The sequence below is a fragment of the Myotis yumanensis genome, unplaced genomic scaffold (genome assembly GCF_028538775.1).
Source record: "Myotis yumanensis isolate MYYU_CA2020_CCGP unplaced genomic scaffold, mMyoYum1.0.hap1 SCAF_1, whole genome shotgun sequence".
NCBI classification, from domain to species: domain Eukaryota; kingdom Metazoa; phylum Chordata; class Mammalia; order Chiroptera; family Vespertilionidae; genus Myotis; species Myotis yumanensis.
The window spans coordinates 239,076,942-239,089,408 of NW_027223752.1; the positions used below are offsets into that span (position 1 = coordinate 239,076,942).

At 56.7% G+C, this 12,467-nt stretch overlaps 1 protein-coding gene and 1 pseudogene across 2 annotated transcripts in view; one reads left to right on the forward strand and one right to left on the reverse strand.

Annotated features, from left to right (window-relative positions):
* The first annotated feature begins 82 nt into the window (after positions 1-82).
* On the forward strand, positions 83-2,635 carry LOC138998258 (large ribosomal subunit protein eL19-like; annotated as a pseudogene).
* A 2,792-nt stretch (positions 2,636-5,427) lies between these two features.
* FAM193A (family with sequence similarity 193 member A) overlaps positions 5,428-12,467 on the reverse strand; it is a 104,395-nt gene continuing 97,355 nt past the window's right edge. For both annotated transcript variants that reach the window (XM_070400289.1, XM_070400290.1), the window contains 3 exons: positions 8,883-9,726; positions 7,326-7,407; positions 5,428-6,123 (listed from right to left, as the gene is read on the reverse strand). In XM_070400289.1, the coding sequence (XP_070256390.1) occupies positions 6,030-6,123; positions 7,326-7,407; positions 8,883-9,726 (1,020 nt within the window). In that variant the 3' untranslated portion in view covers positions 5,428-6,029. The remainder of the gene's footprint in view (positions 6,124-7,325; positions 7,408-8,882; positions 9,727-12,467) is intronic.

Here is a 12,467-nt window from a genome sequence, read left to right on the forward strand (position 1 = left end):
GGGCCTGGGGCGAGGGGCCCAGCAGCACTTCACCTGGGCAGGAGCCAGATCAGCGGATGAGAGGCCTGCCTTGCTCGCCACCTCCCGGGGGACACCCTCTTCCCACTTCCCTTGAGGCAGGGACAGCTGACTTCTGTCAGGGCTTCTGTTCCTCATATGCACAGGGGCACGCGGCCCCACCTCCCTCTTCTCTCTCGGCTCCACTTCTGGCAATTCCCACTCCGATGCCAGCGCGCTCTCGCCTGTGGGTCTGTCCAGGGCGCTTCTCATTTCTTTACAAGCTTCACTTGCACCTGTTCTGTATCTTCCACTCCTCCCTCCGCCTCCTGCTTTCTGGCGATTCCCCTGCAGACACAGGACTTGACTCCACCCGCGCAGGCGAGTAGGTCCGAGGGGACGCCGCAGGTCTCCAGGGCTCTGTGCAGCCCCTCCTGTCCCCACAACTCCAGCCCCTCGGCCTCCCCAGATGCCAATCTCTGCTGCTTCCACAGGCAGCCCCGCTGGGCTCTGTGTACTTCCTCTCTCGGTGCTGGCCCTGGAACGGCCCCAAATAGCCAAAGAACTCTTGAGAAACAGCCAATTGGGAGGCGCCATGCTCTTTGACATCAAACTGTATTGCAAGGCTACGGCAAACAAAGCAGATCAGCACCAGCACCCAACATCCGGGCCAGTGGAACAGCCAGCCAGGTAAATCCTCGCTCAGGTGCGGTTACTTTCTGACACAGGAGGCGAGAACATACAGTGTCGTAAAGCCAATACATAAAGTAAATGGAAAAACTGGACCGATACGTGCAAAAAAATGAGACTTTCTTACACCATATACAGAATAAGCAAGTGTAGCAGCTGAAATCATAAACTCCGAGAGCAGCCATTTTTAACCATAAAACGCAATACCTGACCTTTTCCCCCTTAGATTGTCAAGTAAAAGAATGACACAGCCAATACAATAGCCGTCTGGTGAATGAACCAAAATGATACCCATTTTTTTGTCAGATGGGCAAAAAAAATACATTCTTTTATTTTAGTAATTAGTTTGTGTGCCATGAGAGGAAAAAGGTTGAACCGCTGACATACAAACAGGCATTGAGTTTTTTGACGTTGCTCTTAGCGATATCTTTTTGGATATGTCTCCTCAGGCAAAGGCTAAAAAAATAAACAAATGGAACTTCATCAAACCACAAAGTTTTGCATAGTGAAAAAAACCAACAAAACAAAAAATCCTAGCAAATGAGAGAAGACATTTGCCAATGATACAGTCAATGAGGCGTTAGTACCCAAAATGTATAAAGAACTCATACAACTTAACACCAAAAAACCCACACCAATCCAATTAAACGTGGGCAAAGGAACTGAATAGACACTTCTCCAAAGAGGACGAATAGCCAAGAGACATATGAAAAAATGTTCAACATCACTATCAACAAAGAGATGCAAATTAAAACCATGAGGTGCCACCTCACACCTGCCAGATGGCTACCATCAATACATCAAGTCTTTCACTGCTGCGGCAGCAGCATGAGGATGTTCAGGCTTCAGAAGAGGCTTGCCTCCAGCGCCCTCCGCTGTGGCAAAAAGAAGGTCTGGTTGGACCCCATGAGACCCATGAAATCGCCAACGCCAACTCCCGGCAGCAGACTTGGAAGCTGATCAAAGATGGGCTGATCATCCGGAAGCCTGTGACTGTCCATTCCCACAGGAAGGGCAGGCCTATGGGCATAGGTAAGGAAAGGGTACCGCCCACGCGCGAATGCCTGAGAAAGTGACCTGGATGAGGAGGATGAGGATTCTTCGCCGGCTACTCAGAAGATACCGTGAATCTAAGAAGATCGACCGCCACACGTACCACAGCCTGTACCTGAAAGTGAAGGGTAACGTGTTCAAAAACAAGCGGATTCGCATGGAACACATCCGCAAGCTGAAGGCAGACAAGGCTCGCAAGAAGCTTCTGGCTGACCAGGCCGAGGCCCGCAGGTCTAAGACCAAGGAAGCCCACAAGCGCCGTGAAGAGGGGCTCCAGGCCAAGAAGGAGGAGATCGTCAAGACTCTGTCCAAGGAGGAAGAGACCAAGAAATAAAGCTTCACCTCTCTTACCTGTACATAGTGGCAATTACATGGTTCAGTCATTCAATAAAAGCAGCCTTCATCTAAAAAAAAAAATACAAAAAAAATACACATCAACCCAAGTGCTGGCGAGGACGTGGAGAAGGGAACCGTAGTGCTCTGCAGGTGGGAGTGCAGACTGGTGCAGCCACTGTGGAAAACAGTATCGAGTGTCCTCCAAAGATTAAAACTGGCCTGGCTGGTGTGGCTCGGGTTGAGCGTCGACCTGTGAAGCAGGAGGTCATGGTTCAATTCCCAGTCAGGGCACATGCCTGGGTTGTGGGCTGGATCCCCAGTGCGGAGCATGCAGGAGGCAGCCGATCAATAATTCTCTCTCATCACTGATGTTTCTATCCCTCGCTAAAATCAATAAAAATATATTTTAAAAAATTAAAAATGGAATTGCCTTATGACCCAGCGATTCCACTTCTGGGTATTTATATGAAGAAAACAAAAACCCTAATTAAAAAAGATAAACATACCCCATGTTTGGTGCCGGGGAAGCCCATTTTCAGCGCAGCTTTATCCACAATAATCAAGAAGTGGAATAAGCCTGGTCCATGGACAGACACGGTAGAGATGTGGGACATACGTGCAATGGGGTCCTACGTGTACATAAGAGGAATGGAAGGTCACCATCTGCAGCAACACGGGTGGACCGAGAGGCCACTCAGTGAAATACACTGAGGGGCCAGATTATTATGACCACCTGACGTTTGTAGGCAAATTAGCTATAATTTCGCGCTGAAGTTGCTAGAGGACCAGACCATTATAAATAGCGAAGCAGGTTGTTTACCATGACAGTAGAAGTCATTTTTTTTCTGAAGATATGGGTAAACAACGCGATTTAACAGCCTTTGAATGTGGGATATATTTGAACGTGAGTGGCCAGATTATTATGACCACCCCATCAGTACTTCGTTGGGCCACCTTTTGCCTTCAATACTGCGGCGATTCTTCTTGGCATTGACTCCACGAGAGGTTGAAAGGTGATGCGAGGAATCTGACACCATGCCTGATGAATAGCACTGTCCAGTTCTGTGAGATCTGATGGTTGTGGAACCAGCTGCCTGGTGGCTCTTTTAACTTCGTCCCACAAATGCTCAATTGGATTGAGATCTGGTGATGGTGGGGGCCACCTAAGCAAGGTAAAGTCTCCCTCATGTTCTTGAAACCACTCCTGCACAATACGAGCACCGTGGCATGGCGCACTGTCTTGTTGGAAGAAGCCATCTCCATTGGGATACGCCATCAACATGATAGGATGAACTTGATCAGCAACGATACTTAGGTATGTTGTGCTATTCAGACGTTGTTCCACACGAATTAAAGGGCCCAAATCATGCCAGGACAACATGCCCCAAACCATAACACTGCCCCCACCAGCTTGAAGGGTTGTACTCACGCATGTGGGGTGCATGCTTTCATGCTGTTTCCGCCCAATTCTCTCTCTGCCAGCTGCATGATGCAACTGGAAACGTGATTCATCGGACCACATGACTTTTCCCCAATGCTCGACTGTCCAATCCTTGTGTTCCTGTGCGAATTGGAGACGTTTTATCTTGGTAACTGCAGACAGCAAAGGTGTTGGAACAGGCCTTCGGCTTCCATATCCCATACGATGCAGTGTACGGCTAATTTGCCTATAAATGTCAGGTGGTCATAATAATCTGGCCACTCAGTGTAAGTGAGGCAGAGAGGCAAGCACCATGAGCTCACGCACACGGAATCTAAAGAACACAATCAACCAACCAACAAACAAGACACAGAGAACAGACTGACGGGGGGATGTACATAAAAATAATACATTTAAAAAGTAAAATTACTAGCTGAGGAAAAGATCAAAACCTCTCCGTGTGACGGGCTCCTGGCGTGGCACTTCAGGGCAGCTGGACTTCCACACAGTCACGCCCCCGAACCAGCATTGCAGGGCACAGGCGAAGCTGCAAAACAAGAGCCGCCTCCAGGCAGGAAGCTGGGCCTCAGACCTGCTCCCACCCTCCCAGAGGGGACACTGCCCTGTGCTGCCCTGCTCAGACACGGCCTCAGGCCCTGGCCAGTTGGCTCGGCTGGTTGGAGCATCATCCGTTCACCACAAGGTTTCCGGTTGATTCCGTCAGGGCACATACCCAGAGTGTGTGCAGGTTCCATCTCCAGCCCGTAGTGGGGGAAGGCAACCCATCGATGTCTCTGTCGCCCCCTCCCTTCCGCTCTCTTTCAACACCAATGAGGAAATGCCCTGAGGTGAGGGTTAAACATAGCAAACGCTCCCACTGCGCACAGGATGCCAGGGTGGAGGCTGAGGCCCCCAGGTGTCCCTGCGCGGACGCCAACGGCACTGACACTTCAGGCGGCCTGTGTCCCCCTCTGCAGGGTCCTCCCGGGAGCCATGCGCCACCTGAACTAACAAGCCCCTTGGCCACACTGGCTCCTGCCTGCCCTGCTCCCTCAGCTACTGCCCACCCTCGTGCCCTGCAGCCAGTCCCAGCCTCCCTGCCCCATGCCTCGGCTACTCTTCCTCTCCCCCCACCACGCTGGTTCTGGGGCTCTGACCCTCTGTCTGCCCTTGTTACGCGGTGGGCTCAGCCTGTGTGAGGCCTACGCGACTGACCGCAGCCCCCAGGATGGCAGCACCGTCCCTCTCGGACCTCAGGCCGGAGCCCGAGTCCCTGCCTCCTCTCCTTCTCCACCTGCACCTGGTCCCTCTGGCAGGAAGCCTTGTGGGCTCAGAACCCTCGAGGCCAGAACACTCCAGGCCGGCCCACCTCCCCTTTCCCCGGCTCAGAGCCCGCCAGGCAGCTGCATAGAAGCAGGGCCTCGCAGGTTTTCCCCGAGACGCAGTGGGAGCCATGGAGTGTTCTAGGAGAGTGGCAGCTCTACGAGCGCTTTCTGAAAACTGCCTGAGACCTCAGAAGGAATCAAGCTGGGCTTCCTTTTTTCATTTTAAATACTATTCACGTTCCTGGCTTACACCCCACTTGGTATTTGCAGTTCTTCATCACAACCCCCACAAAGCTAGATGGGCACCTGCCTCCAAGGCCATGTGTCGCCCTGGCTGACGGACCCTGCTCCTCTGCTCCGCCTCTGTCAGCCCACAGGTGTGAAGGTGATGGCTTCCCCGCACCCCTCTGGGTATGGCCCGCCCACTGTCTCTCTAGCACTTACCACTTCCGGTTGAACTCTGTCCTGGGGCCTGGGCCCGGATGGTGAGGGAACCCTGAGCTGCCACGTGGAGTGGTGGCCCAAGGCCCCTGGAGGGGGCAGCCGCCCGCACACCCAGCCCCGCCCACTCCCATCACCCCCAGCAGAAAGCAAGCAGACGAGGTCTCCTACTGTACTAATGTATTCCATCTTTCAAAAAGAAAGACATGATTTTAATATTACTTAACAATATGTTAAAAAGTAGCCAGGCAGGCCTCCGTGTTAATACAGTCGTACACTCTAACAGACGGTGGTGAGTACTGGGTGGGTTTGCTTTTGAACGTTCTCACTCGGCAGGGGTCGTACACAAGCTGGCTACAAGTCAGGGGTCGAACACAAACAGCGCAACGTGTACACTCTGAACAGTAGATTGTGGAGATCGGAGCGCGCCTGCCCCGCCCGCCCGCCCATCTCGGGTGGGAGCTGAGTGAGGGCGTCACCCAGGGGGACAGATGACAGGACAGGGTGAGATGCAGGGGCCACGGAGCCACGTGGATGATGCAAACTTGTCTCTGGCCAAGGCCCAGGCCTCGGGGGCCACGGTGGCGGAAGAAGTGGCGGGAGCTACTGTCCAACCTGAGGGCAGAGCTACGATCAGAGGCTCACAGACGACACGCACACAAGCTAACAGGGCGGGCGGGCGGCACGTCCTCGGGCTGGGTCCCAGGCGCCGTGGCCCCCGGCAAGGCCTGGCGAGCTCCCGTGCGCCCCTCTCTGATGATCCTCACTCAGTGGGCAGCAAAGGTGGCCTTTTTCAAGCTGAAGTTGGACCAGTTGATGGACAGTCTTTGTCGGGTCTGCCTGGCGGAATCCAAGCAGAATCTGGAAGACATAACATCAGTCACCGGAGCTGGAGCTGCCCGGGCTCAGCGCGGCCCCATGCCTTGCCGCCCGGCCGCACCTGGTCCCAGGGAAGCTGCCACGGAGGTTCTGATGAGCCCGTCTGGCACCCGGGGCCCCGCAGCCCCAGGGCCTCTGTGCCACCACCAGCCCCTGAGAGGGAGCGCCGTGCTGCTGCCCTTCTCAATGAGCAACACTGGGGATGCCAGCCTGCCCTTGCTTAGCCCCAAGTTCACAGGCGCGAGTGACTTGAAAGGAGACCTTTCACAGCCCCACTGTCGCTCCCTCTGGGCCGTGGGACAGCGAGGGCCAGGAGGGCCACAGCCTCCGCCCTCCTGCTCCGATCACACACTGCGCTCAACAGCATCTGCGAGGACCACGGGTGCCACCTGCTTCCGTAACAATGAGCAAGCCTGGTACTCAGGGAAAGAAGGACATTGCCTTCACCTTTCCAGCTCGAATCTGGGTGGCAGAAATCTGAACGAACCTGAAAATGATTATATTGTTGCCACGTGTCTGGCAGGTAAAATGAGTGTTTGCTGACACTCTGGTTCATCGTCCAAGCGCAGCACCTGCAGCCCACGCCCGTCCAGGGAGGGAGGCCTGTGCTGTCGCAGAACCCGGCTCTCCTCGCCACAGCTGCAGACCCGCACTGGTGAGGCACCTTTCACCTCGAGAGCTCCCCCTTCTGCCCCTCCTGCCTCCCTCTACGCTGGCAAGTCCTCTGATAGCCCGTGCCCGCCCCACAGCAGCCAGGATGCTCACCTGCGCTGCCCCTGCCCTCAGAGAACAGCTCCGCCCCGAACCCAGGCCAGGCCCCTATGACCTGGCGGGTCCTGCTGCCGACACCCTGCTCCCCGCCCCCTGTGCTCCAGACCGGTCACTTTGCCCCGACGAGCACGCCCCCGAGGCTGTGGGAGCAGACACTGGGCTCCTCTCCTCGGATTCCGGGTCTGGGAGCCACCCCAGTTCCCAGGTGATGCTGTGGCCCTGACCCTTGGGAACCACTGCTGTAAACCAGTCTGCACACCTGGGGGAGGGGAGAAGTGGACGCGAGTGAGAGTAAGAGTGAGGGTGAGAGTGAGGAGGTCCGTGTGTGCCGGGCCTCACATGCGGGAAAGCTGCCGTCAGAGCTGCGGGGCCACGGCGGGGCCTGCGGGAGCCAGACAGCCGCTGCTGCTCACCTTTTGAAATATTCCACTTCCCTCTCTGTCTCATCCATGTCCACACTGTCCAGGTCGATATCTTTAGGCAGAAAGACATCATCTGTGAAATGAAGAGGCAAGTCGAATTGTAAGACCAGGCATCTGAACAGAGCAGAACTTTGATTTTATTAAATTGCAACAACTTCACAAACTAAAACTTGCTGGCGGTCCATCCCGAGCGGCGCCATTAACTTGGGTCTCCATGATGGGAGGCCTGAGGGGTCCTGAGCCCTCCGCCCAGAGGCTGTCCAAGTCCTTGCTGGAGGGAGGGAGGCGGGGCAGGAAGGCCCCGTGGGGAGACAGCACTGTCCCTTCTGGGCCCCTCACAGGAAGAGGGCAGGAGGCCCGGGACCCAGCAGTGGCTCTGGGATTCAGTTTATAAGTGCAGCACCCGGCCTTCACCAGGAAACCCCAGGCGGCCCCCACCCGACAGCAGGGCTCTTTGACGAGGCCCCGTCCCGGGCCTGCTGCGGCCTGAGCCGGAGTTAGGGGACAGCAGGCCACGTGGCTCAGGCACAGCTTCAGCACCAGGCCGGTGAGGCGGGGCTCAGCCCCTGCAGGCCTCAGCCAGGACCATGTGCTGGAGGCTAATGAAAAGGGGCTCCCTTTCTTCCTATCACTTGACAGGAGCATGACCAAGGCACGGCTCACGTGCAGAACAGCAGCTCACACTTGCGATGGCGCACAGCACGGGGAGTGCCTCCACACCGCGAGCTCACAGGAACCCCCTGAAAGATTCCCTAAGGACCTAAGGACGCGCATGACCACAGGACCACACCCCCTCCCCGCCTGGCTCTCCCTCCCCTGCCCCACACCTCTGGCCTCCAGGGTCCCTGTGCTTTCACCCACACCTGGATCCCACACCACCAAACCCCCAGCCTACCTGGACCTCCATCCCGAGCTCTGTCCCTAGAGGGCCTCCCCTGTGCATCCGCCCTTCAAGCATCTGACCCCCCACGGGCACCACCGCACCCCTTGGCTGCTGCAAGCCACCTCCTTCCTCACTCTCAAGTCAGACCTTGCGCCTGGCCAGCAAGTTCTGGCAAGTTCCTCATGAGCCCCACCGCCCCCACAGCTACTGCTTGGGTGCTGCCCCCCAGGCTCCCGTGTCTGAGTCTCCACCAGGGCCTGGCCTGCATGGCGTCATTTTCATGACACTTCACCACAAGTCTCATCGCAGCCACCCTGCTTCCGTGGCCGATCAAAAAGTTACAAAATGAACCAATTATGTATGCAGATCTCTATGTAAATAAATTAGAAAATCCAGTTTAAAAGGGTAATTTACTACGGATATGCAGTTCACCAAAATTAACCTCAAGAGACAGAAATACTAACTAGACCAATTTCCAGAGGAAAGCAAGTATTATCAAGGACTCCCCCAGAAGCATGAGCCCCCGAGGCTGCACAGGAGACCCCCCGCCCCACGTCCTCCAGGCCGGGCCGGGCATACAGGCGAGTGTTCTGGACACTGACACTGACAGCCACCGACACGAGCGGGCACTGCTCTCTCAGCACAAACCCCTCCCCCCGATTTACCGAGCGAGCTGCCGGCTCTGTCTCCCTTCTTCTTCCGGCTCTTCTTGCTCTTGCCGCGGGGCTGTGGGGAGTCGGCCGGCACCGGCTTGCTGCTGTGCGCGGGCTCGCCGGGGCAGGCGGGCTCCGAGGGGCCTGGGCTGGCCTTCCCCTCCTTGACGTGGTTCAGCTGCTTCTTGTTGTTGTTGTTGCTGTTGGCTTTCCTGTCCTCTCGCTTCTGCTCCGCCAGGGAAGTGAGGTCGAGCACTTTCGCCTTTGGCTCAGTCTGAGGCCGGGGTCTGGGCTGGCTCTCGGAGGCTCTGGGGGGCTCCATGGGCCTCCTGCCAGCCTCGCTGCCGGCCTTCCCGGCCTGTTTTGGCTTTTGTTTGCCAGTCCCCTCCTTGTGGTGATGCATTATGTCCAGGAGAAAGGACAGCGGCTCCTGCTGCTTCCCCCCGACCCCCTCGGGCAGGAGGAGCTTGGAGTCCCTGTTGTCCCCGGGCTCGGCCTCCGGCCCGGGGTCAGCCTCCGGCCCAGGCTCTGTGTGGTTGGCGTGTCTGCACGGGGAGTGCGGTGAGGTTTCTGGTTCTTCGTTCTGCTCGAGGGAGCCGTTGTGCATGTGCACAGGGTCAGGCAGAGCCTGTGCTGCCGCCTGCAAAGCCCCTGCCAGCATGCTCAGCTTGGGGCAGTCCTTACTCGGCCGCTCCTTCTTCTTCTTCTTCACGGCACGCAGCTTCTGGAGCTCCTGCAGCCGCTGCAGCTCCGCCGTGAGCCGCTCCTCCTCCTGCTCCTGCTGCCTCTGCTCCTCGCGGACATGCTCGTGCTCCCGGGCCCTGGCCTCCGCCTCCAGGCGCGCCTTCTCCTCCAGCTGCCAGGTGAAAAGTAAGCAATTGAAAAATTAACACATATGGAAAAATAAGAATTAAAAAATGAATCATATAGTAAGAATAGAAACCCTGCCTGGTCAGTGTGGCTCAGTGGTTGATCATTGTCCCATGTACCAAGAGGCCACCGGTCTGATTCCCAGTCAGGGCACATGCCCAAGTTGCGGGTTTAGTCCCCAGTAGGAGGCGTGCAGGAGGCAGCCAATCAATGTTTCTCTCTCGTCGATGTTTCTATCTTTCTCTCCCTCCCTCTCTCTCTAAAACCAATATAGACATTTTTTAAAAAGTTAAAAAAAGCCCTAACCTGTTTGGCTCAGTGGATACAGCATCGGCCTAGGGACTGAAGGGTCCCAGGTTCGATTCTGGTCAAGGGCATGTAACTTGGTTGCGGGTACATCCCCAGTGGGGGGTGTGCAGGAGGCAGCTGATCAATGTTTCTAACTCTCTATCTCCCTCTGTAAAAAAATCAATAAAACATTTTAAAAAAAGTTTAAAAAAAGAATATAAACCAAAAGGGCTATAATAAGCCAAAAGCTCTTATTAAAACACTAGAGGCCCGGTGCATGAAATTCATGCAGGGGAGTGGGGGGTGTACCTCAGCCCGCCTGCCCCCCTCACCGTCTGGGAGCCCTCAGGGGCAGGAGGCGACCTGGCGATCAGGGGAAGGTGATGCCCCCATCACACCTCTGCTGCTGCCACTGCTGGCAGCGCAAGCCTCAGCCGGCCCTGGTTACCTGAGCCTCGGGCAGCCCTGGGCAGCTGGGCAGCCACCATCCTTGAGGGTGTGGCAGTCAATTAGCATATTCCCTCCTTATTGGCTGTGGGCGCTGCCATCTTTGTGATGGCGTGAGGGTCAATTAGCACTCTTTATTAGATAGGATACCTATCCCAAGTTATTTCACATATAGACTTACTTTATTTGGGGAAGGTGGTAGTTAATCCCTCATAGCCACCGACCAGACACAAAAAAACCAGGTGGAAGCTGCTGCCTGCCCCGCCCCCACGCCCGCTGCACATGGAGGTGACAGCCAACGGCACATGACTGTGCCCAGCATGCACCTGCCCAGGTGAAAGCTGAGGCATTTCTGTGCATCGACAGGACATGCAAACAGGTGCCCTAGGAAACAAACCCCCTTCCCAGCCTGGCACGCGGCCGGCACTCCCGAGCTGCCATCACTAGTGTGCCAGGAGCAATGGTTTCTCCACGCTGCAGGGCATGCTGACAGCAGGTTCCTCCTGCTTATCCCACGGCAGGACGCGCCTTCTCGTCGAATGAAGACTCCCTTCAGAGGGACGCCTGTCCTAGCAGCACAAATGGAAACGCTCCTTCTGTTTAGGTAACAAACCAGAGCCCCAAAGGGGGCGCCTGTCGGATGCTCCGGCAAAAACAACGTGCCCGGGAAGCGTAGCCCTCCCAGCTGGAGCTGTTCCTACATTTCAGGAGGCGTTCATTTAAGACCGAGTTATCTTTTTGAAAAAATTTAATATAAAATTATGTTAAAAATCAAATAATAGGTTTTAAAAAGCCAGCTTCACAATAAAGCACATTTCACAGGAGGAGCCCCCGGCTGCCCCCAGGTGGCCTGGTGTCGCTGGCAGGTGCCTTCTGGCGCAGGTCTGAGAACCCCCAGGACGAAGCTACAGTGAACCCACAGCCCACCGGGTGCCACCTTCATGTCAACAGCTGACTAGGAGGGAGACACAAAGCAACCTGTGGGTGGGTCACCTGCCCAATGGGGTGCTCAGGAGAGCACAGGGTGAGCGGGTGCTGAGGGGACCACGGTGGGCCTGTGGCATCAAGTCTGGGTCCAGACTGGCCGCAAGGACAGAGGACAGGAGACCAGGGTGGGAGCCGACCCCGAGGCTTCGAGTGCCTGCGCAGGACGTCCCAGGGCTCTGGACCCCTCCCCTCGGAGAGGCAGGGCACTTCCGATGGCGACACCTCGCTCTCCCCACTCCTGTGGGCTCTGCAGACCAGGTCTCCTGGGGCAGAACGGGCTCTCCGCCAAGTCCCTGGCGAGCCCCGCAGGTTTGGTGGGTCTGCCCCTCAGCAGGACAAGCACAGGCCCGAGAGCCACATGCTGACTCGGAGCCCAGAGGACCTGCGGGCCCTCCTCGGCCTCTGCCTGACCTCACGGCGACCTCACCTGCTCCCAGGGCAGCCCTTCTTGCGGTCAGAGCCCTGCAAGCTGCCACGTGCCTCGGCCCTGATCTGCCTGCTGAGGGCTGGCCCTGGACCTGACGCCTCGCGGTGGCTGCACGAGGGAGACGGCTGGGCCTGCTGTCCGGGCTCCGTGGGGAGCCCTCCAGGAGAACTGGGGTGGGTTCCTGAGGAGGCGTGCGACGATGAAGGAAGGATAGGACACCGGCAGTGACCGGCACACAGTCCCTGAGGGCCCCACTCACTTGCTGGACCTCAGGTCAAGTCCAGTCACACCCACCACGGGGTGGACCTGCCTCTGACACATCCCAGCCATGAGGTGAGGTGGGCACTGTCCAGGGCTGCCCACACGGCCATCACCTCCTCCGCCACCTGCACATCAATGCCGAGCCGGCCTCTTCCACGCAGACGGCCCTGTGCCAAGGGATCCGTCCCCACCTCCTATCAGTCACTCGTTCAGCCAGTCAAAAGCCCACGCCACCCCGCTTCCTCTGCTTCCCTGGCACAGAGGCAGAGGGTCTGCACCCCTGTGCAGACCGGCCAGCACGAGGGCCTGAGGCTGGT